Source organism: Neurospora tetrasperma (genome assembly GCF_000213175.1).
Source record: "Neurospora tetrasperma FGSC 2508 unplaced genomic scaffold NEUTE1scaffold_6, whole genome shotgun sequence".
In the NCBI taxonomy this organism is placed as follows: Eukaryota; Fungi; Ascomycota; class Sordariomycetes; order Sordariales; family Sordariaceae; genus Neurospora; species Neurospora tetrasperma.
In genome coordinates, this window is record NW_009799104.1 from 2,550,936 (window position 1) to 2,570,785 (window position 19,850).

Here is a 19,850-nt window from a genome sequence, read left to right on the forward strand (position 1 = left end):
TTCTCTATCCAAGAGGCGTCAAGTCCAAGACCCAGACCGCAGACATATCGACGACGACGACGACAACAACAACAACAACAACAACACAGGGGCTCATCAGGTCGGTTGAACACGAGAGTTAGGATCTCGCACACTTTATATAACAACCGGCAGACGATAGATCCTGTATCAGCTCCACCCATAGTCACCACTGCATATGAACTCACTATTGATGCCTTTGAGATCATGATCTTAAGAGATATGAAGCAGGTGGGAGGTGGGGTGGACTGCAAACAACCTACGTGCATGAACCTCCAGAGGGATTGATAAGATCGGCGCCAAGGACCTACACTAGAGGGAGGGAACCATGTCACAGATAGATGTCTGACTACCTAATATGTAGTACAACTCCGGCTCTCTGCGTCGTCAGTCCCGAGCCAACCTTGGGTGTGCTTCTTCTTCTTCTTCTGTTTCTTCCTCCTCGTTGATAATCATATATCTACACCACGTATCTAGGAAAATCTACTCCCAGCGTGCTTCGACCATGGCTGATGCAATACTGCCAGGGGTATCTGTCTATTTTCAGTTAACTCCGTTCTTAGTGTTGAGTCGGAGCTCGGGTTTCTTATTAAAGCGGGACTATGATGTGCAATAGGTAGCTAACAACGTGCATCATCTTCACGTCGCTATCTCGCATCCCTAGCTCACCTGCTGTCGCTGAGCTAGCTGATCGCTGTTTCCTCGTCTCCTCAAACACAAGCAAAAGAAAGGCTCCATCAAACACAGGGGTTTTGATTGTTTGGAAGATCCTTGGCAAACACTTCATTGTGCTAACAGACTTGGCTAAGGAAATCACATGATTTAGATAGACCTGGCAACCTTTTGAGGTTTTCCTCACCCTACCCGGTACACCTCTGTCGGTATTTAGTTTGTCAGCATGGTACCGCTACCTTACAATATCCAGGGGATTGGAGGTGAGTACTGCGTACACTACACCACAAAGCAGCCATTTATTGTTTACACTACACTAGAAAATAAGGTTATCGCCACTTTGCAGTTCACCGCGCTAGCGTTTTGCACTACATGCCGGCAGAGGGGTACACACCACTTACACTACAAAAACGTGTTGAAGAGCCACCTCGCCATTCGCGCACTCACCAAGTTCATAACGGACATCTCGAGGAGTCATTTAGATTATCCATCATCTATCAGAAAATCATCAAGTGTACACCGACAGGAGTGCTTGACAAGTCGTTTTCACCTGCTGTCCGTTTTCTTTTCCACCAGTACACCAGCGTGTATATTTCCCCTCCCCTCTTGGTGATGGCGTATCCATGTCGGCAACGTCTTTTCAGTTTTGTTGCCCAGTCACAGCTTCCGAACAATGTGTGCCAGCTGCGCAGGAGCAGATGGCCAGCAAGGTACCCCCAATCCTGATTGCCCTATCACAGCCAGCTTCCTTCATCGACATTGTCCAGTCGACGACCCCAACACGGAGTGTCGGAAGAATTTTCACTTGAGTTGTTTGTTCTAGATTTTAGTCATCAAGCCCGGAAGAAGCCAACACGTCGGCTTCAAAGAAGCAAAATGCGAAAATGATAAGAATGACACTTCATCGTGGCGGACGTCGTCGACGCAATGAAAAGGGGCCTGCAGAAACCCACATGAATGGACGACATCCAATGGGCTGGTTGCTAAGCTTCTCGGCCAATGTTTTGTCACAGCATTGGGAAAGATCGAGAGTTGTGGTCGTTCATGGGTGGTTGATAGGCTCCATGAACCTTGACTCCCCCCTAGCTTGAAGTACACTAAAAGCTCCCCCGGGGCAATGAATGTTGATGAACAAGAACTCCGAGCAGTACCTGCGTCCCCTCCCCATGTTCCATGTCGATTGCACCCATCCAAAAACACAAATCAACTGGGTCACGACAGATAACAGCAAGCATACCCCAAGTACACCTGCTTCACATTCATAATGGGCGCAGAGGAAGGGCTATATACGATGTAATTGCCAACTGTCGCTGATCATAACTCTCCACGCGCAAAAACGATAACCAGACCGAATCTCCTCCGTGCCAATCCTTTTCAGCGGCTCGCAGATCATTTACCATCCAAACTGCTCACAATGTAGCTCCACTCCCGGCCCGTCTCTCTGTATCAACCTCGCCGTCGTATCTCTCACGACATGCATGAGTCCGTCTGGTCCACACGCCGCCACGAGTACGCGCTGGTTCGAAGGGATACCGACGACGGCCTGGCGGATTAGTGTGGCCATGTCCGGTCTGCCGGGTCTGATGGCATGCTCGTAACCGTGCGCATGATGGGGATGAGGATGTGATTCGGTACCAGTGCTGTTGTCTGCCGCGTTGCCGTCGTGAGAGACCACGGGAAGGCCGCCGCCCCCATCTTCAAGATCCTTTTCTGACAGGGTCGATGAGGGGTGGTTTCGGTGCTGGTGACTATGAGTAGGTAGTGGCAATTGAGGCATCTTTTCGGTATCTGGGGAGCCGCTGCGGCCGCTGATATCGCCTGACAGAGGAGGTAAAGATCCTCCCGAGGACGATTCCGAGGTGCGCGGTTGTGCGTGGTGCAGCAGGCTGTGGCCATGAATGTGCGGCAAGTGGCGGTGATGCAGAGAAGCAACTGGTGATCGTGTCACGTAGATGGAGACTTCGACCTTCGGTGAGTGTGCGTGATTCTTCAATGTCTCCAGGTGCTCCTTGAACCACGCCAGGTTTTCTATATCACGGACCCAAAACAGTCAGTTACTCTCCCTTGACAAAAACCGTCATAGGCATGGTTCAAGCCGACAGAAATATCCTTCATGAAAGCAAAAATGAAACAGTCATATTGTGTATGGCGCAAGACTCACCGTGTTTCTTCACAGTCCAGATGAATGTGATATTCTTGTCAGGTTCATCATGTAATCTCTCAAGAAGATTCGCCACAAGGCCAAAGGTGAAAGTAGCACCTCCACCGCCGGCGATAAGGACAATTTTGTCGTAGTCCATCGGATCCGGAAATGTGCCGTAAGGTCCATCGAGAGACGCCCTCACGCTGATACCTGGGTTGGCAAGCGCATGTTGGTGGAGGTCACGAGTGAAGCCCTCTTGTGCCTTAATGGTAAACTCCACAGAGTTCGTCTTGTGGATCGTGAAAGGATGCGTTTCGAATTTGCGTACTGCCGGTATCCATATGAAGCAATGCTTTCCTGCTACCGCCCTGGCGGGTGTCTTTTTGAATATGACTTTGGTCCCACCATCAGGAAGAGGATATAATGTCGCCTCGTTGTTCAAGGCGTAATATAGAACTCTGGTAATCCTGATAAGGCGATCAAGAACCCAAATGGAAGCTGCCAAAAGTATAACGATGATTCCCTTCTTTGCAAAATCCGATCGATGGATTCCAAGCGCGACAATGGCCAGAATCCAGCTCGAAATGTGGACCACGTAGAATAGCTCATAACGAATTCGCCGGAGGATGGTGGCCGAGAGGACTACTGTCAGGAAGGAAAAGCCGGCTACGATAGCCGCAATTTCAGACCGGTCCTGGAACTTTGTAACGATGATCCCTGCTTCACTGAAGTATGTGGTGTACAGGGACGCGTGGAGTACCATCCAGATGAACATTGTATATCCGGCAATCCGATGGAGGCAGTTAAGCCTCTCATAGGAATAGGCAGTGAGGAAAGCCAAAGGGCTGTTCTTGAGTGCCAGAAAGATGACGAGTCCCAGGTTTGATAGAGCCAGCCTTGACGTACAGTCTCATTAGTACTTTGAGGCAAAGTCTTGGGAGATACATGAATGACTTACCAGCCAAACCTGGAGGCAAAGTTAGCTTTAGAGCTGGCATCTACGTTCGTGAACCCAACGGCAACATTGGCCACAACATATGCTGTAACGAGCAGCGCATGCCCAGCCGATTTGAAGCCAGGGACCTTGCGAACAAGAAGATTCCTTGCGGACCTAGTATAGAACCCTTCAGTACAGGCCGTAACTCGAAAGTTGGAGTACGGTACGTACCTCTCAATCGCAACAAAGGGACGTCCCAGTGTAGCCAATGGCTTCCAGGACCGTTCTGCTCTAACAAAAAACCATCTCGTCCAGTGGAAGACGATGAAGAGAGCAACTAGGCCACATAGTGCTGCTGCGTACCTCTTCATCATGTGCTCGTTCTTCCGCTGCCTCATAGCAAAAAAGGCTTGCATGGCGGGGCTCTCATGGCCTCCGTCACTCGAAGCAGCTGCTCCTCCTCCTCCTCCTCCTGTCCCGGCGTGCCCTCCGCCACTGGAAATATAAGGTGATGGTGGGACCATTATGAATGCGTAGGTAAGATTCACATAAAATGATGGTGAGACGACGAGTGACGCTCTGTGAACAAAACCGAAGTGTATCTTCAGGGAGAGGTGAGTGAGGCAGCGCCTCTTGCTCTTCAACCAAGATCTTGGACTGGACTAAAGGGCAGGTACGAGAGACAAAGTAGGAAGGCACGCTTTAAGGCTTGTATGATGAAGGGAGGAGTGAAAGTCTAGACCTTCAGGAGTCCGGCCGAGATATATTTCCATATTGTAGGTACCTCTAGTCCATGTTGCCTCCCCCCCACCCGCTCGGGGCATCTTCGCCGAGTGTTCTCTTACCTGATCAGGTACTTGTTTTTCTTCCCCAGGGGGTGGTACCAAATGGGAAGTGATTGGACTGGCGAGCAGGATTAAGTCAGTATAAGACCTATTTGAGATAACGAGTGCATTACTTGCCCATCGCATGAAAGCAAGCTGAATCCTGGCAAACACGGGCAGAACGGCAGTGACAACCTGTGGTGATTCATGTCCGGCATGGTTGCCCAATACCAACGTGGGATTGAAATTGCCGGTCGACATAACTAGGAGCTACCGTCTCTGAACTGGGTCCAAGCATGGAGCATTGCCCAAGGAAAAACTAACAGCAGTAAAACTGCACCTCTCGCAAGGTCTTTTCTGCATAGACTGGGCAGAAGCACGTTCTGTGCCTGGATGCAGGACCTAGAGGGATGTGGCTGGATCTGCCGGGTACGCGTGGAAAGTCGATCGTGCGGCGCCTTTTCCCGAGGGTTTTGTGGTTTTGCCTGCTTCCTAACTTGGACGGAGGGTGATACTGAGCGAAGATACTGTCAGCCTGGCAGAATACATGTAACTAACACTTGACTGACCGAACAGGGTAGTGTACGGACGACTTGTGAGAGTGGTGACTATTGTGGAACGTTTGGAAGGTCGAGCAGGACAACCCACGTCTATGGATGCTGGAAGGGTAGCATTTGTAATTTGGATAAAGCGCGGGATATAATTAAAGGAGACTGGATGGACAAGTACCGCCTGACTGTGAGAGATATGGAGAGGCGAGTAGATACCCATCTTCTCTCCCTCAGGGTTTGGTCTGCTTGATATGGCATCTCAACCTTGTTTACCCTATAAATATACGTAATCTAAGCACGAAATGGCTTTAAAGGCAACAGAACCTCTTTTAATGAGTTGAGATCTGCACCTTCTTGGTGTGACTTGTCAGCCAATATTATGGATAGTCCATTCTCCTCGGCAATGGGAGTTTGGAAGTGCACCTCTGTGGTGCAAGATGGTCGGGCTTCAAAAGGCAACGGGGGCTCGACGTTAAGACGGAGCAGTGTCTGCCTTACTCAGGGATAAGGACGACCAGATAAGTATCGGGAAGCAAGCCATTTTTCAATGACCTTGTACGAGATGCAACATTTTATCACCCTCCACAACAGCCACGACAGTCCTCAACCTGCAGCTTTTATTGGCATGGAGCTTGATAGCCCACGTGAAGGCACGGTACCTTGGGTGGTAGCGAAGATATGGCGAGTGCATAGCCGAAAACCCCACAATATTATATCAAGCCTTTCGAAAGGGAAGTCCCGTAAGCGTGAGGTATAGACGGGAGTAACTGTGAAGTCCGATGTTAGCGGTTAAGTGGAAGTGGAAGAGTGAGAGATGCACCCCAAACAGTAGGTAGGCAGATAGGCCGGTCGGCAAGGAAAGCCTTAGTACTAGTCTACTGGTAGACATCAACGGCCTATAACTGGATCTCAGGTATAGCGATCAAGCCACTTGATATCTTGTAGCCTTTAGGCTTGATATTCGATACGCAGGGGAAACAAGAGGTTGCCAATTCGAAACGGGGTGATCTGGGAGATGCTAGGATGGGGCTTTGAATAGTCGACGAATGAGATGAAGATCTTAGACGGCATATAACGCTTGGGTACAGCAGTTTGACCCTGGAGGTCGGGCCTTGGTGCTGTTTCCTGATGACCTTCATTGATATGATGGAAGACGTGTATAGCAAGGTGGTGGAAAACCGCTTGTTCGAAATGTATGGACGTTAAATCATGTTGTACTCGATGCTTGGAACGTTTGGCGTCATAATTCTGGGCGCAAGAATGAGGTACCCGCACAGTGCATATTTTGTTGCCGCTGTGATCAGGTACAATTTGAGTCCGCGCGATCTCACTTCGTTGTCCTGACAGATGATCGTCGTCAAGACCCTCACGCACGCCATAGCCGTGCCGTGGTGAAGTATGAACACTGCTGGCTGGTTCATGATCTCTCCTCCCCACCCACGACTACGCCAAGGACCATGTCATCGTAACAAATACTCTGCAGTGCTCGATCTCATACCCCCAAAGCGCGGGTTATGGAGGATCACTACTACCTGCCTAGCTGAATACCACGTATTGCAAGTTGCCAACGGGGTGGAATCAGTGAAGGTGTCCGTCAAGGGCCTGATGGTTTGCGGAAAGAAGTCCGACGGTGACGGACTGCGCGGTTACATTGCCTCCTTCAATCTTTCTTAGCGGAGTCCTCAAAGAGTGGGATATTAGCACCAAACCAGCAGCTCGATTCCTTGGAGACGGCGGTACGACGGCATGTAGAAGCACAGGCTGGCCTATCTCGCATAACCTTCGCCTGCAGTGAGCAATCCCGCAGTTTCGAACGGGTTCGAGTAGGTACGCAGGGTGAGCGGGCTGGAAGGTGAGACTGAGAATGAAAAAGGAAGGTTTCTGTTTCTTATTTTCACATGCTTTGACAACGATGGAAATCGTTGTTTACATAGGTTGATCGTGGATCACACTCTGCGTGTTATAGCGGCAGTCAGAAGCACTTGCTCCATTTGGAATCGCGCAAGCATCCTCGCCGAAGGTGCAACAACCTCAGCTGGGGTGGGGTGGGGGTTGTCCTTCCCACACTCAAACACCTGTGCAGTCTTGGCGGATGTGTGCGAATGCACACACACACGACTTTTTGGCAAAACGGACCATCGATGAGATTTCATTTGCTTATATCTCTACTAAACAAAGAGATGAAAGAAAACGGACTTAAGATATAGAATTAGCGTACTTAAGACTATTTAGATAATAGTCTTTTTTATAGGATAATTGAATTTCTTTATCTTCGTCTTTCGTTTCGATGGTCCGTTTTGCCAAAAAGTCGTGTGTGTGTGCATTCGCACACATCCGCCAAGACTGCACAGGTGTTTGAGTGTGGGAACCTCGATTGGATCATAGGTTTCATCCAAAATGGCTTTTCATCCTTCAGTCTTCCTTCCCCCGTATCTGGTCCTCTCCTCTGTTAACTTCCCTTTCTGGCCCATGCCGTTGAGGTTTCGCATGACGAAGGCACTACCTGACCGAGGTGCGTCTTTCACATCCAAGACCAAGTGCAGGATTACATTTGCCTCACTATCAGTCTGTAGTCCCGCCCTGCCACCCCGCTCAATCCTAGGTAGTGTAGAGAGATGCGTAGGTACCTACCGACGCATGCGACACTTTCTCGAGACACCGGTCTCCCATTCAGTTCCTTTCAGCTTTACAAATAGTCTCCCAGCAAAACAAAATGACTGTCACTGCTTTGATGCCAGCCGCCAAGCAATCCTGGCATCGAGGCCACCGCATAACGCAGAGGTTGCAAGCGTTTATCCGCTGCCGGCGAGCTTAAGCGGAATCGTCCTCATGCAAGCTTGTTTCGACGGTAGGGTTACTCAATTGGCCGGTAAATAATCTACCAGTTGTTCGGCTATCTATGTGGTCAACCCCACAGAACTTCCAATGTTGATATCTGGTTAGTTGCCACTAGATACTTTGGACTGGCCCCAAACTCTCTATACTTGGTACACCTAATCCTACTACCTAGAAAGTCTACTGTCCAGCTGTCTCTTGTCGAGGCATTGCTGGGAGCTCGCGAGAGGAAGGTTACAGTAAAGCCTAAATGAGCTCTCCGTTACTGCATTACGGGACCATGTTTACTGACCGGCGTATCCCCTTCTTGTTTGGCCGTCGGACATCACCTGCCTTCTTCTACTTCATAATATGGCTGCGCTCATCTGTCAGCACTTACTCATATTCCCTTCCGGAACTTCAAGTACCATAAACCAAGTAGGAAATCAAACAAAATCCATGAGCAACACTTCGTATCGACATCAAGCCTGTGGCCTGACCGTATTGCGGAAAGCTAACTTGCTGATTGCATCAGCCAGCGAGAAACAGAGAGACGCGTGGAAGCAGCCGGAGCTCAGAAAAGTCACCGATATGCTAACATATCTAGGTAGGTACCTGGTAGTTACATTAACTGAGATGGAAATTTGTCACTTCACAAGTCTCTGGAGTTTTGCGCCCCATTCAAAGTTAGTAAGTAATTCAAATCAAAAACCCATGCCCGAGAAGGATGTGAGACGTCTAGGGAAAACCCACAGCCAACCCTCAACTGTATCCTGAGATCTGTGAAAAATGTGCTTTCGCTTTCTAATTGAGTAACAAGTATGGGATCCTGAAGGTACGCAAAACATGAGATGGGACTCTTATGCCTAGGGCCAGGAATGGACATTCGATGTGAATCATGGTAGCCTTTGCACACCAGTTCAGTTCTGTCAAGCTTTGCTTCCCCAGGCTCCCATTTTCCCGACGATCAACGCTACATCAGTCATCAATAGGTAACTACGGCCTCGTAGCCCTTCCAGAGCTCCTGTTCCATCTTCCTAAACAACGACCGAGCCGCATCACGATCCATAAAGACCACCATCTCGCCGATTGCCAACCTGGCCGCCTCAGAAGACAGCCAGCTGCCCAGGTACATTATGCCCAAGATGCACCTAAAGAACTGCCTCCAAGTGGTGAACATAATAATACTGCCATGACCACCGTTGATATGTAGAACATGACGTCTAGGAAGGTGAGAGCCATAGGTACTGTACAGCAGTCGCAAAATCGTAGACGCAGTAGACCAGGGAGTAAAATCCTGTCTGCATCACCCACCACCAAGGCTCACACTCCGATTCGGTGGGTTTACCTTGGCCGTCTTCTTGCCTCGATTTGTTGTCGCAGGTACAACAAACTTCGCTGTAATCATGTTGGTGCTGCAAGGCACTTTGGTTCGCAAAGAAGGAAGAGCGGCTCAATCCGGAGAAAAGTATTGCACCTGGTCCGAATACCTCATTGTTTTCACGTTGCTCCCTTCTTTGTAACTTGCACTGTTCCTCCGATATATCTCTCAATGTAGTTGCGGGCCAAGCGGCGTCGTTTTTAGCGGTGTCTTTGCTCTTGACCCGAGCAAAAAAGCAGTTCATCATCTCCTTGAAACTCATAGCCGTTGGGGTCCCATCGGCGGCTTCGGAACCTTGTCTTGAGCGGAGGCTCGCAAAGCCGGAGACGTTACCAGCAATGCCTTGAATTGGGTAATCACATGAGATGCTGTCACCACGGCTATGCTGATCATTGTCGTCCATATCTAGCTCAAGTGAGTGTTTTCCCTTTTCCTCTTCCTTCCCCATCAACTTCTGTACATCCTTTATATTGGTGTCGAGAGCAGTTGGTGTTTCACTGATGTGTTCTTTCCCAGAGCGGCACTTTAAATAATCGGTGGCAAGCCAGGTTCTTTATCCAAGGGATCGTGAGAAAAATTGTTTTGAAAAGGGACATGCTCGCTGCTTCCCCACTTATGTAAACAAAAGCTTTTTAGCAGGACGGAGCGCTCTGTGCATGAATCATTGATTACTGAATTCTTCTTACTCCTTCTCGTGTTCTCCGTATGATGATTCGTCACTTTACTAATCGGGACGACTTCTTAAGGCATTTTGCAATAAATGACCATTCCATTTGTGCAATGCTCCGTGGAAGCCTACAGGTAGTTCTTCCATCTATGGGTGAATTCGAAATGTGGTCTATCACATCTGAGCCAACATCAAGAATTAATATTGGGAACGGAGGGGAGGTCACGATTGTCTGTTGACGAGAAACACGTGGTTCCAATGTCTTTCGGACTATAGAGGGTGACTAGGATAGTACAATTCATCAGTTTCGCCCAAATATCCACCTCCCCTCAACCGATCTTAGAATGGGTAGCGCTGTCAACCTTCTGACTCCCCTCCCGTACTCATCAACTACCCAAAATGGCCAAGTTGACATGGAGTCCCTCCTCATACTGCTTCGCTGCCGTGATGACATCTCACAGTCAGCATTACCTGCGCTATCCCTCTGAAGCAACTTAGTATCCGGACAGCCAAATGTATGACTTGATATTCTGTCCTCTCTCACTACCACGTCATCTGATCCATACCCACTACTAATCTCCTCGCTATCGCTGGAGTAATGACACTCTTTCCTTCTGCCTAACCTCCTCTGGCACTCTTTCGTTGAAGCCTCTAGTCCTTCTGGCCCCTTTTCGGCCGCGAACTCGCGCACGCTTGCCGCGCGAACGTAACACCAGTATGCCTTGTCCCATTGGGCCATTCGGCGGAAACAGTGGCCGCGGAAGAGCTGGGATTTTGCAACTAGCTGGGGTTGGTTGTAGTACGAAGCGAGGTCGAGGGCGTGATCGGCGTGGGAGAGAGCTGTGGCTGTCCTTACTTTAGAGCCGGACAGGACCGAAGCGGTAGGCCTCGGGCACTGTTCCCCTTGCCATTGTGAGATGCAGTGGTCATAGGTGAAGTCAGCGGTGCTCCCACACTCGAGAAGGATCTTGCAGCGAATAAGGGACTTGTTGATAGCTCTGCTTGATTCGATCCTAGCGGCGGCAGAACCTCTGGACACTGATCCACCTTGTAGGTGCGCCATTCCAGGGGCTTGACGAAGTAACATATACAGAACGATAGAATATTTCACCTCTGATCAGATAGGACCAGCGATCAAGTGTGCAACCGGGTGCATGTCATCTTCAAAATGACTTTATCGATGCACCACGGAAACGCATAGGAAGAGTGAAGAAGAATGGGGTTATAACCGACATTTGTCATTTTTTGTGTCATGTCCGTAACTGAAAGCTTAATTGATCAGAGAAGCCTCTGGACAAAGGGACGGCCTGTGATCAAGGCGCATTCTCGTAAAGGGATACGGACAGAGGAGGCGGAGGGGAGACCAACAAAGGAGAATGCGCTTACGAAGCGTATTGGGTCATGGCTGAATGAAGATGAACCGTGCCTACCCATCATGGCGTTGTTGGTTTTTTTCCCTTTGACATCGTAGGTGGTTCTGTCAAACATTCCAAGTAGTCCAAGTATTTTGCAACATAGAAAACATAATGCTTCGGCGGTGTCAAGCGCGATAACACCCCTGTCGAGTCGTGTGTTTTGGTTCGGGAGGATGGCGGCAGGCAAATCTATGTCAGAGAGAGCAATGCAACATTAAAGCAGGAACCAACGACGTGCCCCCATCGGGAAGTATGCCGCACATGAAACCGTCGGGATCTATACCAACTCTACTTTACTCCAAAAAGGCATCCATCTCTTGCGAACGAGTCCTCGCCGAGGTTGGGTATTCGAGCTCCCTGCAGCCTCACTCAGGTCATCCCTTCGTTTGTTGGCGCGTTGGTTCGTTGGTTCTGCACTTGGTCAAGAAGACACCCCGAATCGGCACTTGCCCATCATCGCTCGACATTAACGCCCGGAGCGACGACGGCGGCATACACTCCAGCCCCTTGCCACTCAACCTTATTCTTACTCAAGGTCTTTGTCATGGAATATACAGCCCCTGTGCTGCCAATGAACGAACTGCGCGCCTTGCTTTCGGAGGTGGCTTCTCAACACGCCGACAAAGTATTCGCCCACTATCCATTCGAGTTCATTCCCCGTGTCGTTTTCGACATGAGGTGGCAGCGAAGTCCTTATCTCGGCAGGTATCTGATCAGCAACTTCAAAAAGGGCTGGTTTGTCTACCTTTTCTGCGGCGTCAACGCGGCCGTCTTCGCCATCTGGCGATACCCTTCTCTTCTCGACCTCCCTTCCAGGCTCATTTCCTCTTCTCAAACAACACAGCAACGGCAAGCGAGGAGTGGTAGAAGCAGTAGAGGTCTGGGCAGTAACGTAAGGACCATCCACGATCTCAATAGGGATCAGGGAGGCGCGAGCTCGGAACGATCTGGATCCTTTCTTAGCCTTCAGAATGAGGCCAATCACTTGCAGACCCTTCGCCGCCACTTCACCATCTCTCTTGATAACACTGCCCAGGGCCGTTGGTGGACCATTCTCGGCGGGGCTGTCTCGCACCAGGATCTCGACCATATTGTCAAAAATCTGACCACCTTCATCAGCGTAGCCACCATCGGTATCAACAGAGGTCTGTCCAACGGCCAGCTTTTTTGCGTCTGCCTGGGCTCTGCCGTCGCTGGGTCCGTGGCACAGCTATGGCATTTCACACACAAGATGAAAAGAGATCGCCAGGGCCGTCGGCGAGGAGTAATCATGACCCGTTACGGCTTGGGGGCGAGCGGTATCGTGAGCGGATTGAGCGTCGCTGTGGCTGTGGTCTTTCCATATACTCAGGTGCAAAAGTTCGCTGGAATGCTGCCGATGCCGCTGACGCTGCAGTTGTGGACGGTACCTTTGATCAGCTTTGCCTACGATATGTGGATGCTGAACGATGAAAGCTCGAAGATTGGACACGGGGCGCACCTTGGTGGTGCCATTTTCGGGGGACTTTACTCCTTCTTTGCATTGAGAAGGCTCACTTCTACAACTTACCGGTGATGATGTGGCACATGAGCAATGTATGAGCGCGTACTATTATTCGAGTTGTTCAGGTTCCTGTAAGGAAACATGGGGCGGGCTAGCTAGGCACTGTGATCGCCGTGGGCTTTTCAGGTTTCGCGATCAGTTCAACAGCACGTGTAGAGCGCAGACCATGTTCGGTTACTTAGGTTGACCATAACCGTGATGTTGGTCCAAAGGAAAAGCAATGTATTTACATGTATCTCTTAGCCACAACGCCGCGTACAAAGGAGTGGTATCATGATGAAAGAACAAAAACTGAGAGCCCCCCTCCCCCCTCGAAAAAAAAAAAAAGAAAAGAGAAAAAAACAGAGAGAGAGAGAGAGAGAGAGAGAGAGAGAGAGAGAGAGAGAGAGAGAGAGAGAGAGAGAGAGAGAGAGAGAGAAAGAAAACAGGGGAGCGAGAAAGTAGAAGAATAACTGGTAAACATTTGTACCGACCCATCCAGGTTGACCTTGAGTATGCCGCCAAAAAGCAAGTTCAACTTCGACACGAGAAATCGAAGTGATCAGACACAAAACGCGGACACACCACATAAATTTGCCGAAGCCGTCCTGTCTCTTAAGCAGATAATGCTCAAGATAAAATTGGGGCAGAAGCAGCAGACTAAGGACCTGCAGTTAGCTCCAAAGTGCATCAGGGTCAACAAGCTTCTGCGCCTCTCGAGGCGTTCTCCTCGGCGTGTCGGCCGGCATAGATCCTGAAAGGGGCGGGCTTCCCGCTTCGCTGGGCACGTAGGGTACAACCTGTACCGGGGTAATCTCGTAGGGAGCCCGCTGATACACGCGCTTGTCTTGCGGCGATGCCAACGGCGGCGGGGGTATTTGCGAATATATGGAATGGTATGACCGCGGAGATGGTTGCGCAATCATGGGAGATGCTGGAAATGGGTGTGAGATGGCTCTCTTTCTGTGCTGGCTTGTCGATGGCCGCCAGTTGCGTAGCGGCAGATCTGACTCATCGCTTGCAAGCGTGAACGGGGCAGTCTCAGCCCAAGATGATCCAAAGGCCCTCCCAACCGGTGCCACGGAGAGAATAACGGCGGCGACAAGTACGAGGGTATCATCAAGTACCAGCGAGACGATTTGGGATTGCACGAGGCCGCTGGCGAGCCCTCCAGTAAAAGCAGCCAATCGTATAGCTGCTCTTACTAGTAGAAGCACTGAGGCTGCTTGTACGCCTGTTATGGTTGTTAATTAGGCTCTGTTTCTGTAACACAAGGGGAAGGCCCGCAACTTACAAAGAAGAAATTTTCTGAAGTAGGAAGACAAGTAGACCATAGAAAACGTGGGGTCGAAGATAAACCGGCGATGGGATAATTTAAGCCGGAAGTACCAGTAGCCACCCAAGAAGAGGGCAAGACTTGTCAACTGTAAGGCCAATCCTGTCAACAGGATGTTCAATCCCTGATGTCTCTGCAGTTGCCGGGTTAGCGAGCCGCTGTTCAGGTGCCACCGCCAGGGTTTCAGAGTATCAACACGTACCTCAAGCTCGGTATCGCTCGTAGCCGATAGAGCAATCCCGATGGACTGGAAGGCCAAGGTGAAGATGTCGAGCGCCACAAATACAATATTACAGTAGATTGGCTCATGGATAAGACTGAACTGCTCGCCATAGATGACCATGACATGTGGGAGAACCAGGTAGACGGCGGCGCTGATGAATGTCGGTCCCCACAATGTCCCTATCATATATAGGAGGAAACGGCCTTCGCTGGCAGGGTTCGACCGCAGCAGTATTTTCCCAGCATGACCCACAACCTCGAGAAGTAGGCCAAGCGTGGCCAATACGGCATAAAGGGGCGTTTTGTAGCGGACCCCGGTGAATATGTTGATAGGGATCAGGGCGGCGAACGCAGCAAGCATAAAAGCATTACTGGCAGGGGATGTCTGGTATGACAAGAAGCCACTGGGGATGGGACATGATGTGTCGGAACTGCAGTCTCGGGCGGTCAACATATTGTCAGATTTGGAGCCGCCTGTGTGCTCATCGATGTTGACAGAGTTGAATGCCGGGTCGACATACGGGATGGACGACATGCGACTAGGAAGCGACATAAACATAGCCGTCGGGCGGTGGCGCGCCCATCGCAGAGATATATCCTCAACCCAGTACCCATTCCACGGGCCAATTCGTCAGGATGCCTTTCCAGCCTCGTCTCAACACTGACCCGACAAACTGGAACCCCATAGTACCGGGCGCTTAAGGTCCATGTTCGAGAGGAGAACCAAAAGGTGAAGATGGCAGAATGCCGATCAGCCAGGAGCGCACCTGCTGCCGACACAGTACGAACAAGACGCCACCTGTATAGTAACTAGTGAATGAGTGCCGGGCCGTTGTTTGTTTCAATCATGTTTGCCAGCACCTTAGTACTGCCATGGTCAATAACTCTTGATGTTGTGTTCTCCAATCGCAGAAACGCTGGCTCTTTCTGTAAACTGACTCGTATGTGTCTCATCCTCGTCCGTCAGTAGCACGGAGCATCATGACACGCGAAAGAATCTTGGTTAAAAATGAAGTCTCGGTCGGCCATTGCATGCGAAATCAACGCTCCGACGTAGACACACTGAGTGACATGGTCAAGAGCCAACAGCGAACACTGCAGTGAAGTGGGGTTTGGGGGCCCAAGGGGCATTGGAGATGGGTCTGTCTGACCGTCTGGTCGCGCTTGTCTTGATGCCATTCGCAACCACTGCCGTGAAGGCGTTGGATCGGCTACAGCGTTGTATCGGCGTATGCCGATTCCACGCATGGTGCACAGTCAAGACATCTCTCTGCCTCGCCGAGCCCTCCAAGCCCATGTCTTTTCCTGCACGAGACGCGGGATGTGAATGCTTGGTTGCATGAAGGCCGGTGAACGTTGGCTGGTGTTGGTCGGCAAAGGGTTACAGTCTTTGTGACGGCGTCTCAACTGGCCAACGGGGGGGCTTGTTGCTGCCCTGGTGCTAACGCGGCAGACTACCAATGACGATCAATACTGTCGACACTGGAACGCTCACATGCCATTGATCTGTTTAACCGAGCCAAACGCCCTTAAGCGCGGTCCAACCGTGCCCATCTAGGAGAGGTGCAAGTGGAGGTTGGAATGGAGACCCCGCCGGGGAAGTCGGATGTTGTGTTGCAGGACAAGAGAAGGAGGAAGAAGGAACCTCAAGGGCACGAACCAACTGTTCACCTCATGATTTTTGGTTCCTGATAGGAAGTCCGAGCCACTCAGGCAAGTGTCGTCTGATGCAAGTGGAGGCGACCTACCTATATTCCTACCTCTACCTAGGTAGGTAGGTACCTACTGACAGGCTGCCTGCAAGTCCTGTCATACCTAGTGTACACTTAATAGTGTAGTAGAGTGCCTGCCTGTACCTACTCTAGGTGACTTTGCCAGCGTCAGCGTCAAGCCACATCCCGTCATCGTGTTCCCCAGGTCGCTCGCCCCTTCCTGGCCTCGAACAATCGACGCCCCGTAATAATGAGTCTACCGTCCAATGACAGGGACCGTGGCTTGCAGACTAACATTCCTTTTCCAGGGCACCAACACCAGGCTGGACATTTGCGCCCTTGTGCCTTCCTCCAGTTCGGTATTCCTGTAGCCAAGTATGGTAAGGTACACTGCACACTAGAAGAGGTAGCCGTGTCGCTGTCATTTTATCATTAGTATCCCACTTGTGCCTTGGTTCAAGTTGTGCCCTGGATTTGGTCATCGACTTCTGTTCAGTTCCTTTTGTTGGTCTCTCACCGTGATTACGCCCTCGCTCAGCGCAAGACAACAAGATCTAGAATCAATATCGCGTTGAGCTCAGCGAATCTGTTTCGTTGCCACCCGGCGAACACCACCAGGCCTGATAGCCAAGCATCGATCAAGTTCTCTGCGACCGGCACATTGGACCGAAAGACAGCGCATTGCAGTGCGCATTGCAGTGTTGAAGCAGCATGGAGGCAGGGAAGGCCGTCATCGTGGCAGTGGCGGTGCCCGCGCGAAGGATGCTCAATCTCAAGACTACACCAACAGCCAGGCGCTATTTTGGAGCGTCATCGAGTTGTCGCCGCCAAAGCCTGGATCCACGCAACAAGTTTGCGCCCAAGGAGTACCTGGGCAAGGAGATTGTAGACGACTATGCCATTCTCAGAGACCAGTATGGTGAGTTCCGAGCTTCTCCGTCCAAACAAATAGAGCACACGTCACTGACTGTTCCAGAAACACCCGAAAACCCCATTGTTCTGGCCCATGGCCTTCTTGGCTTTGCTGAACTAAAGCTTGCCGGCTCCTTTCTGCCTTCTATCCACTACTGGCACGGCATCAAAGACGCACTTAGCAGGAGGAAATGTGAGGTCATTACCACCACCGTCCCTCCAAGCAGCTCGGTCGAGCAGCGTGCGGCCGAGCTGGCCCGTGGCATTGAAGCCCGGGCCCAGGGAAAGAGCGTTAACATCATAGCACACAGCATGGGCGGTTTGGATGCTCGATATATGATCTCGCAGCTTAAACCCGCCGGTGTAAGGGTCAAATCGCTCGTCACCGTCGCGACCCCCCACCATGGCAGCACCTTCGCCGACTATTTGATGGATGAAATTGGGCCTGAACGCTTGCCCAGTCTTTACAACATATGGGAGCGCATCACCGGCTTCGAGACGGGCGCTTTCAACCAGCTGACCAAAAGGTACATGACTGAAGATTTTAACCCCAAGACACCCGATGACCCCGAGGTCCGTTACTTCTCGTACGGAGCCATGGTCCATGAGAAACCACCACTCCTCAGCCCTTTCCGCCTTTCCCACGGAATTATTCACGGCATTGAGGGGCCCAATGATGGTCTCGTCAGTGTACAGAGCAGCCAGTGGGGCACGTACAAAGGAACGCTCTCTGGCGTGAACCATCTTGATCTTATCAACTGGAGCAATAGATTCCGCTTCACCTTGCAAAGGTGGATGGGCAGGCCGCCCACGTAAGTTTTCAAGCCGCTCAGCTCGACTTTCCTTCCCTTATTCTGGGGCCTTTCTGACTCCGTTGACCCCAGTTTTAATGCAATCGCCTTTTATCTCGACATTGCCGATATGCTTGCGAAGGAAGGATTGTGACCCTTGTAAAATTCCCTGCCCGTTATTCTGTAGACCGATACTGCTCAGGCTGTTCTCAAGTCAAAACATCACCGCAAGTCGGTATCAGAACGGCCACGGCGTCTTCCATCAAAAGCGTATAGGTATCATTCACCACCCTTTCCGCCCTCCTTCTACATCGCACTGCCTTCCAAATCCCGGGATACAATGCATCGAAGGACCGCGTTGACACTAAGCAGCATGTTGCAGATGAATCAAGATATATAACAAAGGTGTTTGTCCGTAACACCAAAAGCAGGTGGGCGCCAACAACGCTTCAAGCTTGCGCGTGACACGGCGACACTCCGGCATAGCTGTGCTCTCAAAGGATGGGCTCTTCTTCGAAGAGATACGGGCTCACGAGAACGGCTGCCCTGCGGTTCCCTGATCTGCCCAATAACCTGACTCAGAAGCCATGCATTGGCTTTCAGAATTTGTGTGACCGACAGCCGATATGTCAACGTCTAACCGAAGTTTAGGGGTGTCTTATGACGATACTGTTCGACTCGTTGCTGATCCCAGGAAGGGTCATGCGACTGACGAATATTGTATAATCAAACTCCTCGCTTAGTCGGACCATGGAGATAGTCGAGTATTGTGGGGGGTTGGATTGTTCCAGACCTACAAGTACATCTTGGTCACGATCACGGTCACAAATCATGCGACCTTCCAGAGAAGTCGGTTTGCGTAGATCTATTACGACAATGAGACATAGGACGACGGACTCCCACTTCATTCCAATACTGCATACACATTTGCTGAGAGCCAACCAAGCACTGGTTCCCAACAGTGAGTGTACAAGGCAATGGAACGTCACACAGCCTTAAACAAGGCGTATATGATGGAGTTCTGTCGCAGAACGGCCAGCAATCTTGTCGAGGATCCCAAAACTTCCCAGCCACTCCTGGCTGAATGAGCGTATCATTTTGGGGGCTCAAATCCTGCCGCGCAGCATGCGCTTCTCCAAAATGCATCTGACGCACAATAGCCTTCGCTGCCTTAATTCCCAACTGACCGGTTTCTTTCGGTCTCATGATCTGAATCTCATACACACCGCACCAGCATATCATGACCAACGACGGTACTCAATAGCTTTGCAACAAGAAGAAGACAGGACGAAACACGAAGCTTGAGACGCAAGCAAGCACCCTCTTGCGGTCGATAGGAACAGCCACATATCCTCGCATGAATCACCTGTCAGACCCGAAAGGAGTGATGGACTGGTACAACGGCCAGGACGCGGACACTCTAGACACACCTACCACTTGGGTGTCATTGCAGTACGCATGACGCACCGTCTGCCCGCCTCAGTGAGGCTCTCGCAAGCCTTCGTGCCTATCATCGTACCGGCATATCGATCCTGGTTTGTGGCTAGTCACCTCAACCGACTAGTTGAGGAACAAAAGTGGAAGCTTTCCATCAACCGTGCAACGTCCAAACCCCGCGGCATCATGTATGAGATTCTCGAACGTTACGAATCAACAACCACATATTGAAGTTGTGAGACTAACATCTGCAGTGGGGGGTTTTGAAGATGGGTACCGCCCTACCAAGCGCTATTGCCTCGGAATATGCTTGGTTGGAGGCTCGTACCCTCGAACGTGCCGGGTTAGTTGGATGTCTGCACACGCGTTCAGAGGGCGCATTCGATTTTGTGTACACTCCTTACTAATTTGTTAGCGATCTACAAAGAATTTAATTTTCAACGATTGATTTGAGCCACGGCTACATTCTATTCCCTCGTGGGTGACCTTGAGAGAC

General features: G+C 50.7%; 5 protein-coding genes across 5 annotated transcripts; 1 reads left to right on the plus strand and 4 right to left on the minus strand.

Moving 5' to 3' along the window:
- Positions 1-1,970: 1,970 nt before the first annotated feature.
- On the minus strand, positions 1,971-4,376 carry NEUTE1DRAFT_124846 (uncharacterized protein; the record flags this gene model as incomplete). The annotated part of the gene is made up of 4 exons (XM_009856261.1): positions 1,971-2,718; positions 2,852-3,558; positions 3,792-3,944; positions 4,134-4,376. The coding sequence occupies 4 exons, from the start codon at positions 4,292-4,294 to the stop codon at positions 2,084-2,086; spliced, it is 1,656 nt and encodes a 551-aa protein (XP_009854563.1).
- A 4,806-nt stretch (positions 4,377-9,182) lies between these two features.
- On the minus strand, positions 9,183-11,070 carry NEUTE1DRAFT_113096 (uncharacterized protein; the record flags this gene model as incomplete). Its single annotated transcript, XM_009856262.1, has 2 exons — positions 9,183-9,863; positions 10,552-11,070. The coding sequence occupies 2 exons, from the start codon at positions 11,068-11,070 to the stop codon at positions 9,183-9,185; spliced, it is 1,200 nt and encodes a 399-aa protein (XP_009854564.1).
- A 951-nt stretch (positions 11,071-12,021) lies between these two features.
- NEUTE1DRAFT_96177 (uncharacterized protein) lies at positions 12,022-12,667 on the minus strand (the record flags this gene model as incomplete). Its single annotated transcript, XM_009856263.1, has 1 exon — positions 12,022-12,667. A coding segment is annotated over one exon (368 nt), but the record flags the coding sequence as incomplete, so codon positions are not given.
- A 740-nt stretch (positions 12,668-13,407) lies between these two features.
- Positions 13,408-14,689, minus strand: NEUTE1DRAFT_124847 (uncharacterized protein; the record flags this gene model as incomplete). The annotated part of the gene is made up of 3 exons (XM_009856264.1): positions 13,408-14,178; positions 14,239-14,368; positions 14,483-14,689. The coding sequence occupies 3 exons, from the start codon at positions 14,687-14,689 to the stop codon at positions 13,619-13,621; spliced, it is 897 nt and encodes a 298-aa protein (XP_009854566.1).
- A 449-nt stretch (positions 14,690-15,138) lies between these two features.
- NEUTE1DRAFT_124848 (uncharacterized protein) lies at positions 15,139-17,942 on the plus strand (the record flags this gene model as incomplete). Its single annotated transcript, XM_009856265.1, has 4 exons — positions 15,139-15,189; positions 16,368-16,468; positions 17,009-17,133; positions 17,191-17,942. 4 exons carry the CDS (start codon positions 15,139-15,141, stop codon positions 17,940-17,942), a joined length of 1,029 nt encoding a protein of 342 aa, XP_009854567.1.
- Between the last annotated feature and the right edge of the window lie 1,908 nt (positions 17,943-19,850).